The 17,161-nt window shown below is 41.5% G+C and overlaps 1 protein-coding gene across 1 annotated transcript; it reads left to right on the plus strand.

Annotated features, from left to right (window-relative positions):
- The first annotated feature begins 2,894 nt into the window (after positions 1-2,894).
- On the plus strand, positions 2,895-15,648 carry SDE2 (SDE2 telomere maintenance homolog). Its single transcript, XM_030557391.1, is given in 8 exon segments — positions 2,895-3,081; positions 4,682-4,799; positions 7,220-7,331; positions 7,910-8,079; positions 9,145-9,256; positions 10,698-10,768; positions 10,771-11,045; positions 14,763-15,648. Coding segments are annotated over 8 exon segments (1,182 nt in total). The 5' UTR covers positions 2,895-2,973; the 3' UTR covers positions 14,979-15,648.
- Positions 15,649-17,161: the final 1,513 nt, after the last annotated feature.

The raw sequence follows: 17,161 nt of genomic DNA on the forward strand, positions 1-17,161 counted from the left end.
GCTGAGCAAAATTTTGCATGGATTTGATCCTTTGGGTTTCCTGGTTTATAGGTTTGTCTCATAATTTCAACATTATTGATTTCCTTTAAAAAAGAAGGGAACTGGATGTCTGAAGGGACTGACACTGGGCTGCAGATATTTTCATTTCTACAGTGGCAGTTCATTCAGATCCGTTCAAATCAGCTATTGTGACTGCATCTGAAATCTATGCAGTAGCCTTCATAAAATGAGTTGGAGGGTCTTAGTGCCATTCCTGGTGAAGACATCACAAAAGCCACCAACTAATTTGGCACTAACTAGTCCCCTTCTTGGGTGCTGCTGCAGCAACAAAGCCAAGAATTGAATAGGTTATGGAGACTGAACTGCACTCTGAACATTACCTCAGGTGGAAAAGAAGCCCATGGGCAGAGCAATGGGTACTGCTGTTTCCTATCCTACATCTACTTCGACTTAGAGGCCAGCCCCCAGAAATATTAATTGGGAACCTTTTACTACCATTGAATTCACTTTACAAGTACTGTAAATACAGCTGTCATTACCATAATTTAGATGGAGGGGGGCTAAATGAAGAATACAAAGCAAGGCACATATCTCAGGTAAATGTTATAGAATCATAGACTTTAAGGTCAGAAGGGACCATTATGATCATCTAGTATATAATGATCCGAATGGTGTTATTGCCACGCAGTCAGTTGAGGCCTCTTCTAATGTATACATATTTAATGTGAATATTACTTACCTAGTTGGCTAAAAGAATCTTTCCAGTCCACCTCAGGTAAAGACGTCATTTACAATTGTTTTTAAATGTATATCAGTTATTGGAAAGAATAAAGTATCTCCTTGAAGCCCGCCAGCCATTAATCTGGAGTGTTGTGTCAAATTAATAAAGCAAATATGTAAACTTTAAATCACAAAAACCGTGATAGAAGCCTGACTTCTGACTCACTCGTGAATTCCTGGAACACCCACTGAAGTTACAGTCAGAATAAAGTGTGAGACTGGTCCTTTAAACATCACAGTTGGGACATTCAGAGAATGCTGGAAATGTGATACTTTGATACTTTGCCAAGTTATGATTACAAGGGAACTTCCATTAATCTTTGACTACAGTGAGCTTCCTTGCTAAATTTCCCCCTATTCTGTTCAATATAGGTTCTTATTGCTCCCATCACTACAGTATCTGAGTGCCTTTCAATACTGCGGTTCGAACCACTGCACTACCGCCAGTGCAGACCCCCCATCAGTGACACAACAACAATGGGACTATTACTGTGGACTGGCCACCACTGCATCGTGGACTAGCCAGTGGCATTTTAACTACCTTATGATCTACACCTGCTTTGAGCAGGATTAGATGACAGAGGTAAAAATGTCAGCAGCTAGCCCTTAGTAGCTCTACTACCATTGCTACCTCCAAAGGAACTGAACTGGTGCTTAAGGAAACTATGTTAAAACCATTTTTAATATTGTTTTTGCAAGAAAGGTGTTAAAAAAAGGTAACACCTTAAGTGGTTTCTGTAGCCAGCATACTCCAAACCATTCTACAAATTATGCTCTGGCACCTTGTCCGATGGGGTTAGGCTTACTACCCCAGGAAGCTACATTTAACATGTTTTCATGGCTAACATGGTTTCACACCTAGTATAAATTCCTGTACTACACAAAGAATATTGGGATCTGCAATTCTTCACCAATACAGGAGATGGACATTTTTGCCACTACTAACATGATTAAAAATGCCTTGGTATTGCCAATTTCAAGTGTTCAAAAATTGTGAATCAAGTGCAAAAAAAAACCCATGAGATTTTAAAAAGTAATGATTTAGGAGGTTCTTTTTATTTACTTTTTGATTGTTGACCCTTTAGGGTTCATGTTTTTAAACTGTCTCTTCAACCATAAGGTGTAGCAGAAACTTACTTTTTTAGTGAAAGCTGAGAATCTTACACAATCACAATTCTAGAATCTGAGACTTCAAGTAAAATACTCAATATTGCAAGACTCATGAGGAAGATGAGGTGGCAGCAGAATCCTCTTTTCACTCCAGCCTTCACCATGACTACAACTAATGGAGTTACACTGGTGGAGAATTATGTGGCCTAATTTTCCTAATGTAGAAGCAGTTAAGAGAGGGCCTCTGTGCTAGGTGTTTATTTTTTGATTGTGAGCTCTTTAGCGCTCTTTGTTTTGGCCTAAATACTCAGCCCAAAATTTTCAACTGTGTGCCTAAACTCAACTAATTAAGTGGGGCATTTTCAAAAACACCTGAGGGACCTAGGAGCACAAATCCCATTGGCATTTTTGCTCCTTAACCCCTACAGGGTCTTTTGAAAGTCTCCTCCTAAATCCATATTTAGGTGCTTACATTAGTCACTTGGGAGTTTTAAGCATGTATTTATGTTGCAAATTTCTGGTTTCAATGCCTAATTTTAGGATTCAAAGCCTGAAAAAATTGGCCTAAGTACCTAGATAGTAAGGCAAGGACACACTGGAGATTACAGATAGTTGCACTGAAATCCTGCTGGTGTATCGATCACTTTGTAGGTAAATATACCGGGGGGCTTCAAAACTACATCAGCCACAAGAAGAAAAAGCTCCCAGTTCACATGATGGCCTGGGGGTGAGATTTCAGTCCGACACAGGAGGCTCCCTTGTAGTTACGGGACCAAAGGCTGCAGAGGAAGCACAGCAAAAGCTACTGCACCCTCCTCTGCAGGCCGGGCCCAAGAGGAGGCGGGCCACGAGCGGCCTCTTATGGCTGCCCCCCAGCTCCGCCCCGGCAACTCCCGCCCTTCTTTATCGGTCTTCTCCGGACTTGCCTCTCCCGCAGCGACCCACGAGCAGCACCTTTCCAGCCACGTGACGAGTGCCCAGCTTCCGGGTTGACTTCCCTGCGTCATCAGTGTGCGCCGTGCCCGTTGCCTGCCCGGGTCTGCTTCCTGTCTCGGCTAGGCCGGGGCTGCTGAGCTGGGGAAGATGGCGCTGCTGGTGCGGGACTTGGACGCTTCTCGAGCGCAGCTAGTGCCGCTGCCTCTCGGGGGCGGGTCTGTGCGGGACTGGCTCCGTATTCGCTGCCGGGCACAGGTAGGAGCGGGTGGGCAGCTGGGGGCGGCCCTGCTCTGGGGGGCCAAGTGTCACCCGGGGCATTGGGGGTGGGGAGGCAGCTGGGGGAACCGCCCCGGCGCTCTGGAGGGCCGGCAGGGGAGCCCCCGCGGGAGGGGGCGAGGAGGAAGGTGACGTTGATTTGGTCCCTAAGATTCCACTGTTGTCCTCAGGACCTGGGCGCTGCCCCTGCCCGGTGTCTTGGGCCTGCTCATGGATCATTCTCTTCGCTACAAAACCTGCCCGTGTGTGTCTGTGTGGACTGGGTTCTAGTGTCCTGCTACTGGAGCGTTTGCTTTTGTTTGACAAACTAGAAAATCTCTTTACGAACAAAGACGTGAGCTTGAAGATCTGTCCCCCTCCCCCCCCGAATCTTCAGTAGTTGAGGTGATCACTGAAATATCAACAGTCCCCATCCTTGCAGCTTCTTGGACTGTTTAAGCATCAGTGATATCCTGAAACTATAATAGAGGAGACTCTGATTTTGGGCCTTGGCAAATAAATGAGGAACTGATTCTTTAAAAGCTCTAGTAGGGTCCTGTTGATTATTTTGTTTTTCTTAATATGTACAAAACAGTGTCTTAGTGCAGTAGCATTTAGAGGCCCCAGCTGAGATTGATGACCCTTTGTGCCAAATAATGTACAAATGCATAATAAGAACAATCTTCTTTCTCTTAAGAGTGTACAGTCTAAATAGCAAGGGAGATGAGGGAAAGATGAGGAACTGAGGCACAAGAGATATTATGTGATGTGCCTAAAGTCACACATGAAATCTGTGGCAGAGTAAGGAACTGAGCCCAGATCTCTTGAGTCCACATCTGGTGCCATAAATATAAGAACATTATTTCTCTCAGTTACAAATGATGGCTTGCCATAGCCAAAGGCTACGTTCTTAAAAAAAAATTCAGTTTTGTATCCTCTTCCACCTTCACAGCCTGAGGGAGAACAGCAAGGCTTGCACTCCCAACATCTGCAGGTGACAGCAGTGAAATCTTTCACTCTTTCTGGCCACCTGCATCAGACATGCTCTGCCCACTTGCCATGCAGGGAGCCAGGAATCTCTGATCTCTTCTTCCTACAATTACTGGAGGAGCTGATAATGCACTAGAAAAAAATTGACATCCTGGGGTTGTGGGTATCTTCTTTCTTTCCTCTGATTGCCCTAGATGAGTGGAAGAAGAGGAAGTGCTTATTTTATTTTTTGGCTAATACAAAGTTTAAGCACCTCTAGTAAGTGCTATAAAGTGCATTTTAGCATGGAATCCATTTGTAGGTGAATGTAAACTACTCTGTAAGCACCTTTAACCTTCTTTAATAACTTGAATTGAAAATATACCCTGCACTTTGTACTTTAATTCCAGTTCATCAAGTGAGTTACCCATAACTTGATTTAAAAATGTATTTGTAATTTTTAAGGTTATACATATTCAGTGAATGATTTGGGGTCTTAGAAAGCTGCTTCTTTGTTTTTAATTTCTTATTTAAAAGGAGGTAAAAAGCCTATTCTCCTTTTATTGTTTTAAAATAGATTACTCAGACTGATCAAAATCCATTTTTATAGACTGAATGTTTTTGTTTCTAGGGCATTCCTGAGGACAGTTTCTATGTGAAATGTAATGGCCGACTGGTTAATACTGAAGACTTGCTACAGGATGGAGTTGTTTATAGTTTGGAGCCAAGACTTTGTGGTGGAAAAGGAGGTTAGTTGCTGATGCGGCATGGGGGACTGTCAAATTTTTAATGTATTAGAGTCTAGGGGTAAAACTTCAGAAGCACCCAAGGGATTTGGAGACTAAATTTCAGTGAAAATCAACAGGCGTTAGGCTCCTCAGTCACTTGGATGTTTTTGAAAAGTTCACCCTAAACCATGACCTTTGGCGGTTCTTAGCTTATTTTATTCCACAATCAATTTGTGAGTCAGAAAAATCCTTGATAGCCAGAACCCCCTCATTCTAAGATTTCATGGCCATAAAGATCATCACAAAATCTACCATTTGCCATCCAATCCTGCTCCAGAATTCAAGCTTTCATTTAAATAAAAAAAAAAATTCTAACCTTTATGATCATAAACACGTGAAGTGAGTGTAACTGATGCAGTGTTGGTTTCCTGAGTCTTCAGTGCAGACAATCTGAAATTGTACCTGTGAAACCTAAACTTGACCGTTTAAATGTCAAAATAAACTATGTCTGCTAAAGTAATTATCAGTGAAAGATTCAACTATAATGTGTTCATTGCACACACTCAAATTGCCTCCCAGCCGGTTAAGTTTCAAAAGACCCAGCTGCCTACTGCTCAGTTGCCAGAACAACCCATTTCCCTCTCAATAACTGCATTAAATATATTGTGTATCATCAATACAAAGGCATGCACCACTCTGAAACACTGAAATGTAGGCACATTATAAAGCTGAATTTAATAACAAAGTTAAGCAGGTTAGTGGACTAATTATATTTTCATATTTGATAAATGCATTCATTGTAAAATGTTCAGTAATCTAAGTTCCCCAGCATTTCCTATCTACAGGGCACAGAAATCAAAGGCTTCCTTTAGATTCCGGTCCAGCTTGCTACACCTTGTTTATAGAATTAGAATGAAAGTAAATACTGCTTCTGTGACTTTTAATCTCCCCAAAGACAACTGGTTGCTGATATCTGTTTATAACTTCCAAATACCCACCATCATGCCTACCAGCTTCTACTCTACTGTGACTGTCCAACATGCATTATTCTGTGATGTCACAGTTGCCATTGGAGCCCTGTGAGGCCTAGTCAACTAAATAGTATTTGTCAAAATCATACCGTTGGCCTTGTCAAGTACTTCTGTTTGAGTTTTAAAATGAAAATGTGGGGTAAAACACTCAGCCTCTAAAGACTTGCTTAATGGTCCCTTTGGGCTAAAAATCACAGTCACAGAGAAACTGAAAAGTTTATGATAGGGCTTGGGAACATTGCCATTGACTTCAATAGGAGCAGAATTGGGCCTCGGTTTAGAAAACAGCTCTCTCTCCTTTTTTTAGAATATAAAATCCAATGAAACCTGTAATAAGCAACTTCCTCACAAGTGTCTGCTTGGAATCAGCTTTGCAAAATTCTGTTCACCTGTGGCAATAGTTTGTTTTAATAGAGTCACCTATTCACTCCCCTCTTATTGTATGAGCCTGGTAAATTTCAGTGGCATGTTTTTCAAGGCTGCTTTAAAGGATCTTCAAGGATTCTAGTAGTTTTGTTCAACTTGTAGTTAAAGAATAGTGTAATAAATGGCACTTACATAGTACTTTAAAGCACTGCACTGCCATTAATCCTCACTGTGTTTCTTCACGGTAATTAGATAAGTATTATCTGTAACTGGTGGGGGGGTGGGATTGAGACAGAAGTTAAGTGACATGACGAGAGCAAGCAGTGGCAGAGGTGTAAGCAGAACTCTAATATTAGTGGGTCTCCACCAGACCACATTTCCCAAGAGAGGTAGTCACATAAAGCAATTATTTTTTGTTGGCACTCTGCAAAATCCAGGCTATAGCCTACAAAAATAATTTCCCCAGCCCCTGTGCAGGTGTCCTCAATATATGGGGTTCATGATAATGGTTCCATTGGGTAGATTGGGTCTCCCCTTATTAGATGAGGGAGGAGGTTCAAGTGTTCATGATATGGACAAGATTGAGAACCACTGTGCTAGAGGACTCCAGTAGCCTGTAGTATCAGGAATACTTATTCTAGGGATATCAGTAGCTCAGGAATCCAGCTGGCATGACTTCAGGAGAGCTAAAATTAAAAGATAGTTTAAACTTAGTTATACCTTGAATGCCTCTCTTTGACTTGATGATTGAGACATTCAGCTCAATAATATAATTTATCGCATTGTATCTGGTAAATATTTACAGCTCATCTTTGGCCTCCGTTATTCTGTGAGAAAGCAAGTCACTAGACTTTCAGTATCTCTTTCTTCGCTAATGGTGGGACTAACATGATTTTTTTCTCTAGTATATGATGTCTCATTAACTTGATCTCTATTACTGGGATGTGGGGAGGAAGGGGAATAGCTATTTTCAGAAACTGTAATGGTCCTGATCCTGTAGATCTCCCTATCACAACTTTGTAGCTGACTTCTGGTAACTTTCAGGTTTTGGATCTATGCTTCGAGCACTTGGTGCTCAAATTGAAAAGACAACAAATCGAGAGGCTTGCCGAGATCTTAGTGGAAGGAGACTACGAGACGTTAACCACGAAAAAGCGTGAGGCATTTACTTTCTCAGAAATATCATTATAAAATACAATAACCTATCTTTCGTTGTTAGAAGAGATCAAACGAGAGGCTGTTATAGTCAGAATAGTGAAACATTATGGATATTAGAAGGAGCTTTTAGCTTTTTGAAACTCTCAGCACAATATAGATAGAAGCCAGGAGGAGTCAACTGTCTGCTTGAAGAGGATGTAGCTAGTGCAAATTAAAGGTGACCATACTGCAACCTGTTTGTGACATGCTTGTCTGCACCTCTTGTAAGTGTTTCTGAGGGGGTAGAAGAATGTTCTCACACAGTAGAAAAATTATAGAATCCTCAAGGCACCACTACCCTGTAGCTGCAGGCCAGAGAGCTATGGAGCCCATCATTAGTCTATCTTGCATAAATAAATACTTCTCCCTCCTGTAGTGAAATTTCCATGAGTTGCTGCAGGGTGCAGCTTGTTTTATGACTAACTCACTTATTTCCTGTCCTCTTCCTTTTTCTGTCCCCATCAGTGGATGAAAATGTTAATCATTGTTAGATTAAAATGACTGGTTCCTATTTCCTGGACCATTTTTTCTCTGCAGAATGGCTGAGTGGGTAAAGCAGCAAGCAGAGCGAGAAGCAGAAAAAGAACAAAGACGCCTGGAAAGGCTGCAGCGTAAACTTGCAGAACCAAAGCACTTTTTCACTAATCCAGACTACCAGCAACAGTGTCACGAGATGGCTGAGCGCCTAGAGGATTCAGTCCTTAAAGGTACTACTGAGCACTTGGAATGACTCCTTAAAATAACCGTTATCAGTCAACATAGGACTGTTTTGAGTCATATCTTATTAAAATATGGACGTTTGAATTAACACTATTTGAGAAATTGTTACTGTTCTTAAATATTGCAGGCTTTGTATTCTGTATTGTAATTGAAATTGATATATTTGAAAATGTAGAAAAACATCCAAAAATATTTAATAAATGTCAGTTGGTATTCTATAGTTTAATAGTGCGATTTTAATCACAATTTTTTTAATCACGATGAATTTTGAGTTAATCACGTGAGTTAACTGTGATTAATCAACAGCCCTACTTCTGATGAAAACCAGTAGAAATAGGTTTTCCTCCTTTGAATAAAATTAATTGGAATATACAAAAGTTGCAACACAGATACAAATGATACAGCGTTGTACGCCAAGGTAAGGTAGGCTGCATGAGTCCCAGGTTAGCAGCAGTGCCATCAAGAACTCTCTGAAGATGCTGATAGGAGCTTAGTAAGAATCATATGTAAACTTTTTTTGTAGTAAAAAGATCATATATTAACACATTTTATGGAGCTTTTAGAAATTGAATGTAATCTAATAAAATATCTGTAAACATATATAAACTTTTTTTGTAGTAAAAAGATCATATATTAACACATTTTATGGAGCGTTTAGAAATTGAATGTAATCTAATAAAATATCTGGATTACACAAGTGTCCTTTGTTTATCCAGATTGTTACCCTGTTGGGAGGTTCAGCAGGGCACAAGAAGGGCTGTCTCCAGTATAGGGTTTACGCTGTACTCGTGGGGAAGCTTTTGATGCCCACGCTATGCCTGTTCTGAGTTTATGTGGAAGACTTCATTCTCCAGGGCTCTCAGTCCAGCACCTTCCATAAATACTAAAGAAAGACATCTCACATATTTATGGAAAATAACTGGAACCATAGAGTTCTCCTCGAGCAGCTATTTGGAGCTTTAAAATCTTCTTATATGGACTTGGTAATCACATAACAACCTAACAGTAGAATAAATCTGCAAAGGTACTAAACTTTTAACTTTGCTTTGAAGGAATGCAGGCCTCTTCCAGTAAGATGGTGTCTCCAGAAACCAGTGACTGTCGGAAGCGCCCAAATGAGTCTGAAAAGAGTGGAGGAAAATTTAGGAAAAGACAATGTTTTTGGTAAGTGTTATGGCTTAAACAAGCTTTGTAAAGAATAAGAAAAGCAATAGATAATTACCAAGGGGAAATGATCACTTTTTGTACCACTGGTACAGATTTAAAAATGAAATTAAAATACTGTTTTAACTAATCACTAGTAAAAGTCAGAAAGCTGAGCACTCCCAGGAACAGTGCTACCACCATTCTACAGGCACCAAGGACATTTAATCTGAAGGAGCTTTGACTCCTCTCGTCTTTCCTTCATACAGTTGCACCTCACTTAACATTGTCCCAGTTAATGTTGTTTCGTTGATAATCTATTAGAGAACATACTCATTTAAAGTTGCGGTATGTTTGCTTATAATATTGTTTGGCCATGTTGGCTTGGAACCAGATTGGGCTGGCAGCCCCCCATCAGCTCCCCTCCAACACCACCCAGCACCTCCCACCTGCTGTTGACCCTGCGGATCAGCAACTCCCCCTATCTCCCCATGCCTCCTGCCTGCAGGGTTGGGAGGGGGTGGAGCAGGGGCAGGAAGAGACGGGGCAGGGACCTTGGGGCAAGAGATGGAGTGGGGGCAGGCCTGGGGTTGAGCATCCCCAGCACTTTGGAAAGAACAGCAAAAGGAGCAGCTGAATGATTCACCCTCTGACTCCTCCACCTCATCCGAGCTTCACGATCATCATTGCTGAGTATGGTATTACATTGTTTAAAATTGTTTAAAACTTATACCGTATATGTATATAATGTCTTTTGTCTGGTGGGGGAAAAAAATTCCCTGGAACCTAGGCCACCACACCCCCCCCCACCCCACCCCCGTTTACATTAATTCTTATGGGGAAATTGGATTTGCTTAATATAGTTTTTCTTAAAGCTTCATTTTTCAAAAACATAACTACAATGTTAAGTGAGGAGTTACTGTACTAGTGCATGCCCTGCTGCCTCCTGCTGCCCTTCCCTCATCAGTATTCATCTGGATAATTAAACTGGGATCAACCTTTCCTACCGTATGTAACTTGAAGACTTTTTTGACCCCTTTAATCTTTTCTCATACTCCAGTTTGTTCATCTTTCATAGAGAAAACAGTGGGAGAATCCTAAATTGTTCTGTTCTTTTAACAAAACAAGTTTTTTAATTCCATTATTTAAAATGATGATGAACTAGAATGGTTAGACATAGTAAAGATGCTCATGTGGCTAAAGGTTTGCTGCGTGGCAGTAGTAGATCGGGCTCATTCTTTACTGGGAGTGCTTCAGAAAGTGTATCTGGCTCCTGAGGGAGTGCTTGGAGTTATATACAGTAACAGTGACTTCTACCCTTTTGAGTGCAGGAATTAAATTGGTCTGGAGACAATCCAGTCTAGTCCTCCTTTGCTAGGCTAGTACAGTGACCCCTTTAGGGCATGTGAAGGGGAAAGTGACTCTGGTTAAAAAATTGTAATGAAAAAGTGTTTTGTGACAGGATGGGTGTGGAGGGACTGTCAGATCCCGAGAGCTCTGGTGCTAGTGAAGATGATTCTTCCAGCATGGCAGAAGTTGGCAATCAACTGGCAGCCACGTTGAAAAGACTGAACTCACAAGTGAATGGCCCAGTAGCTCGGAGGATTCCATCGGGTGCAGTTCAACCTCCAATGCTACTGAGGAACAACCAGAAGATCTTGGAAAAGATCTACCAGAGAAGGTGCCTGCAGGTGGTCAGACTGAAACTCCAGCAGCTGACGAAAAAAATGAAGCAGCGAAGACCCTGAAGGATGGGGAGCAAGAGACTGTTTCAGCTACTCAGCAGGAAACAAACCAGTTGCAGAGCACAGTAAGCAGTACTAAAGTTGAATGTCTAGAGATGGACCTATTGCTTCTTTTTCCTCTCTGCCCATCATCTATGTTTGGACCACTTTTTCTATCACCCAGTTCGTGAATCACCTATCTAACTGACATAAAGGGACCCGGCCAAAGTAATTGGGTCTAAAAATTAACTTGCCTTGATGGTTCTCATGATAATTTGTATTTTTAAATAATGCTCACTCTGGGCTCTAAATAGCTCCATATAGCAGCTCAAGACAATTCCCAAGTCACTTTATGTACTACTAAGCCAATTTGTTTTTAAGATATGCTAGATCAGGGGTCTCCAACACGCAGCTGGCCCACAGAGCTATTTGCTGCGGCCCGCCACGCTCCCCTTACCTGCTGCCGCCCCTTCCCCTCCAGCGCGCCGCGTCTCTTCTTCTCTGCCAACTTCCAGGTGCTTCTTGCCACCAAGCAGCTGTTTGGGGGCACTTAGCGCTTTCCAGGAGGGTGGGGGGAGGAGCGGGGAGCTGCGCACTCAGGGGAGGAGGGAGGGCAGGGGTGGGGAAGAGATTGGAATAGGGGCAGGGAGGGGGCGGGAGTTGGTGTGGGGACTTAGGGGAAGGGGTGGAATGGGTGTGGGGAAGGAGTAGGAAGGGGCAGGGGTGGGGCCTCATGGAAGGGGTGGGGAGGGGAGCACGGGTGGCTTTTGTACCTTTATATGATGTGGCCCTTGGGCCAATGTGCTCGTCCTCATGTGGCCCTTGTGGTGGTTTGAGTTTGAGATCCCTGTGCTAGATCCTCTTATGATCTGTATGCAAGAGTCTTGTTCTGCAGTCAGAGGCAAGGATCAAAGAGAGAGACCAGAATTCTTGAGGCAAGAATTCCAGTATGGTAAATTATCAGATCAGTTTTTTGGCTTACTGCAATGTGTTCCTTGGCTCTTGGGAAATATAGGATATTTAGAAAAGAAACTTTCCTTCTTCTCTAAACTACTCCACATCTAAGTAGCCTGGGCTCTTTTAATTGAGGAGTAAGTACACTGGACTGTCATCAGGGAAGCACAATAAACACACACTGAACAATGCATCTCTGTTGCTATTGTAAATGGAACTAGAAGAGATCCAAAATATATCAAACATAAACAGCCTGTTAACTAATATTATGTTTGTTTAGAGTACACTTACCTGTCAGAAGGGGTTTGCCTCTAAACATCTGAGGAGTATGGAAGTGTATATTGGGCTTTGGTTTGCCTTTTGTATGGCTATTGATTCAGTAGAAGTATTCATAAAAAAACCTGCTAGTACGCCTTAGCTCCTGCAGGAGGTGGTAGCTAGAATGCTCCGCAAGTGGCTATAGTGCCTCAGTCTCGTGTGGTCCATATATCTGTTGGTGAGGTGACATTAAGTGATCATTATACTAGTGTCTTGAGACCACTTAATTATTTTGAATACAATATTACCCTGAAGCTATCACCTTCACTCAACTGAAAAATCCCACTGGTTAGGACAGGAGGAAGGTCAATGAAAGGTCATCCTGCACTATGGACTAAATGTAGCTATGTACTAGTTCTAATGGAAACTAATACCAGAGAGGGTCCTCCACTGACACTTATCACAAAACCCCAGTGAGTTCAGCACTGGAACCAAAGCAGTAATGCCTCGGATTGTAACTGGAGTGATAGGTCATGGGGGAATGTTAATCTCCAAGATAGCCAGGTTCTAGCATATTTAGGGCTCTCCATGTCTAACTGCTCTCAACTATCTGTCCTCTCTCCTTCCAAAAGGGGTTAGGCACTTCTTGTGAGTGTCTTCCCTTCTCTCCCACAAGTATAGCCAGAGATCATCCCCTTTGCGTGAAAAGTTCTTCCTCTGGGAAAATATAGTCTACTTTGTAGGATGAAAGATTTTCTGGCTGACTGTATCAGGTTTGGTCACATCACCTGTAAGTGTAGGTTGACCTTAATATTCATCCTTGAAGGTCACCTAAGTTAGAAATTAGTCACTTGGGGCTTTTTATTTGGAGCAGACAAAAGCCAATTGACTAGTTCATCTATCTTGGTTTTCTCTTATATAAACACTTCAGTGTCGTGCTTGGACAAACCACCTTGGATGTGGCTGAGTTTACAAATCTTGGTGGAAGAGCAGGTTTAAAGGAAACCAATGAATCTGTTATCTCAACAGTGGAGTAACTTGCTTACTCATATTTCCTTAATAGATGGGCAGTTCAGAGTCTTATGAAAGCTCATTCAGTCACATCACTGACCTGCTATATTACTTTGTTGAATTTTTGTCGGCTATGTGAGAGGCCTGGATTAGCTTTCTAGCCAATGAAAACTTGATTTTCAGCCAAAGACTCTGCAGAGTCTTAGTCACAGTAATATGTTTGGATGCATTCATTCCAAAGAGTTGAATCTTGACAATTGGCAAGTAAGTGAACAAACACAATTGAATGAGGGAAAACCCATCACAAAATGTACTTCAGTTTTTAACAGGTGTAGTTCAGTTAACTGAAACTGTAGTATACATTTGAGTGCACAGTAGGAACCATCTTAAACTGGATAGTTGCAACATTGCAGTATTTTGTCTTTCCCTCATTATTTGCAGCGTTCCCTCCTCTTAGAACGGGAAACTTCACCAATGGCATAGTAAATTCTTCTTGCAGTTGGCAAATATGATGCCCACTGCATTTTGTAAAAGTAGTGACTATAGTAATAAGACCTCATAACAGCTCCACTCGGTGCTAAAACACAGCCAGGTGATTTTTGTATGCGTAGCTTGGCAGTGTGCAATACTGTACAGAATCAGTAAACACTTACTGCTGGGTATTGTGCCGACAAATGAGTGGTCTCATTTCAGTCACTGGGACTGTTTATTAAGTCTCTTTTGTTAACTCCAGCATGATACTTCATAGACAGCGCTATGCTTGTTAATAAGGGGTGTAAGAGTTGTCCCAAATTCCATATTCAGTTCAGTGGATACTAATAAATTGCATTTATTTGAATCTTCCTAGAAGTTGAAGATGCTGATTTTCTTCATCTAAAGCATGATTTGTGTCAGCTATGCTATGTGTCAAGATCAGATGCACTCCTAGAACTTTACTCTTCCCTAAACACCTTATAAAAAGAGAATATTTTGTCTGCAGTTCTTGTAACATCAGGGTGGTTGCAACAGAAATGTAGGCTGTCCCACCCTCTTTCCTGCTACTCATGGTGACTGTTTCATCTGGGCTATATTCTGAATGAAGAAGGCTTGTAGCTTTATGTCCTGGGTAGAGGATGGCCTGTGCAACTGAAGGATAAGGCTGTTGAACTGCGAAGTGTTTAAGAATTCTCTGTTCATGCGATTATTTATCTTTCTTCTGAAGAACAAGATAAGAACAGGTCACTTGTTTTTATTTCAAGTTTGTTCAGCTCTCTCTCTTACAAACCGACTGTTAAACTCTGACCACTAATTTGGTCTATGGTATCTTGGCAGGATACCTTAGAAATATAGTTGTCTGTAGATCACAAAAAGGAGCCTTAGATTACTGGAATTCAAGTTTAATTGTGAAAATATCCCACTTACTTACATAGATGTTTAATTATATTGTCACACTTTGAAGATGTTTGGGTGACTTCCAAATAAGCCTGGAGTAGTAGTCTTCTGTAAAATGAATTCTTGTTGGAGACCAAATGAGCATAAGACAAGAAGAGCATATTGTTAATCTGTTAAAACAGTGAGTTAATTGCATGTTCTCTCTGCAGGAGCCTACACGAATAGATTTGCTGGCATTCAACTCTGCTGCTGAGATGGAAGAGCTAGGATTAGAGACACTGAAGTTCGAACTGATGGCTCTGGGTCTGAAATGTGGAGGCACTTTACAGGAAAGAGCTGTGAGGCTTTTCTCAGTGAGAGGTCTCTCTAAAGACCAAATAGATCCGGCCCTGTTTGCAAAGCCCTCTAAAGGGAAAAAAAAATAAAAAATATGCTGTTGTTAATCTCTGTTTATATCTGCACACTTCAGAAAAACAGCTTCTGTTCTGTTGTCACTCTATAACTTGCCACTTGCACTTGGTGTGTAGATACTCTGATTTCCATTTTTAATGATCTTAATAAAAGTTTCAGTTGTTACCGTAACACAGAGTAAATTGCATAGTAGTAAGTGCTAAGTATTAAAGAGAGCTAAAAATATAAACTGCTACATTAAATCATGTAATTAACAGCACACAGTGTCCTGGGAGGGTAGGAGAAACTGATGCTCAGAAAAGAGTGTGCTTTCCAGAAATGGATGTTCAATACTGTCAGTACCCAATTAAATAAAAATCAAATTAACTGAGATAATATAGGATTACCAATCTGCTTTAATCTCCAGTTAGCCCAGCTATACCCTTCAGATAGTGAAATTTAGTTAAAACATGATTCTGCCTTGACAACTGAAATCTGTCTTGAGGGAAGGGGAAAACGGTTGTATGGGTGACTTCAGATATAGATAAATACTCTGTGTGAATTGGCTTGGTGGTGCCGTCAAGCATTATTATAACAGACTAATACAAGTGAAAACAGTGCCGTTTTGTATGTGATGACTTATTGGTGTAAATGTTTGGTTTTTTCTTCATATGAAAAGCAGTTTAATAAAGGAATCTTTATATATGAAGGTGTGGAAGAGACTTTGAATGGGGGAAAAGGAGAATACACCACTTTTGAAGTAAGTAATACTCATGAAGGAGGCAAATTAATTGGAAGACAATGTGGCGCAATGGCTTGAAGCTTAATGAGATGTCTTCCTAATAAAAGCAGCGGAGTATGATCTCCAGGGAGCTGGATGAGGCACTATTAGTGTAGGTATTCTAAAGCATGTTTTATACCACAATAGTGGAGATTGCAGGACCACTCGTGACAGCCAAGTTACAAGGGCCACGTGTGGAAAGCCAAGGGCCATATACTGCCATGGATTCATGGGTGCAACTTCCATTGTATTCAGTAGAGGTTTATATAAAAAGATAGCAGGATAGATCCCACAAGTGCCTGCTGCTGCCTATGAAATATGTTCTTTACTGTTTTTATTTCACTTTGGCTTAAAGAGCCAGTAGAAGCAAAGAAAAGAACCTTTATGTGATAGATTGTCAATCTGTGGAATTGCTGCATGAAATCACTAAAACAGCATGCAGGTGTCTAATACAAAACTGGGTAATCTTGACATCTAGCACTGATTTGATCACAGCTGCTGGTGATCCTGCAAGAAATCCGCTTACAGCCTGAATGACAGTTTCTATCCTCTGCAGGAATACACTTGCATAACTACTTGCCAAGGCTGCTGTAACCTCTCTCCCAGAGTAATATGTAGGTTACAATCCAGCTTGGGAGCTCTGTTGCATTCACTGCCACTTCCTTAATCCAAAATATAGTTGCTATAGGCTAGAGCAATACTATAGAAAATAAAATATAGAGCTGATTGTAAAGTATCAGCAGGAAACCCTGTACGTGATGGACATTTGAGTGATGGGCAGACCATACAGATAGAAACGGCTCTTTGAAGATCAGGCTGATCTTCAAAAGCTCAGCATGGGAGAGGTCTCCAAGCTGAGTATGGTCCTGCTATGAAGGGCATTTCCCAGTTGATGATAGATATGCTATGAATGCCTTTCCCAGAAAGGTGAATCTTTCTAGACCAGTAGGCAATCTCATTAAGTGCTTCCTGCTCACCCTGTTCTTTGCAGAACGTGGCTTTTAATTACAGAAACATGAGGAAATAGGGTGAGTAGTCTAAGATAAATGTCACTTATAAAACAAGGGAATACTGAATGTAGAGTGAGAGCAGTTGTCCTACTATGTTTTGAAGCTAGGTACTGCAATTTGGAGGGTGAAAACATGACCATTTAGGTATATACACTCTGTGTGGGTGTGATTTTTTTGTTTTTGTTTGTTTTGTTTTTCAAACACCACTTGAGTTCATCACTTAGGCTGGCTCCTGGGTGGCTGTGGCTCTGAGGTGGTATGTGCTAAGCTGGTGTTGGAGGTTTTCACTAGCATCTATCCCATCTTTATCCAGTGCAAATGGTTTAGATTAGGGGGCGGCAACCTCTAGCATGTGACTTGCCAGGGTAAGCCCCCTGGCAAGCTGGGCCAGTTTGTTTACCTGCCACATTGGCAGATTCGTCCAATC

This window comes from Gopherus evgoodei, chromosome 3 (assembly GCF_007399415.2).
Source record: "Gopherus evgoodei ecotype Sinaloan lineage chromosome 3, rGopEvg1_v1.p, whole genome shotgun sequence".
In the NCBI taxonomy this organism is placed as follows: domain Eukaryota; kingdom Metazoa; phylum Chordata; order Testudines; family Testudinidae; genus Gopherus; species Gopherus evgoodei.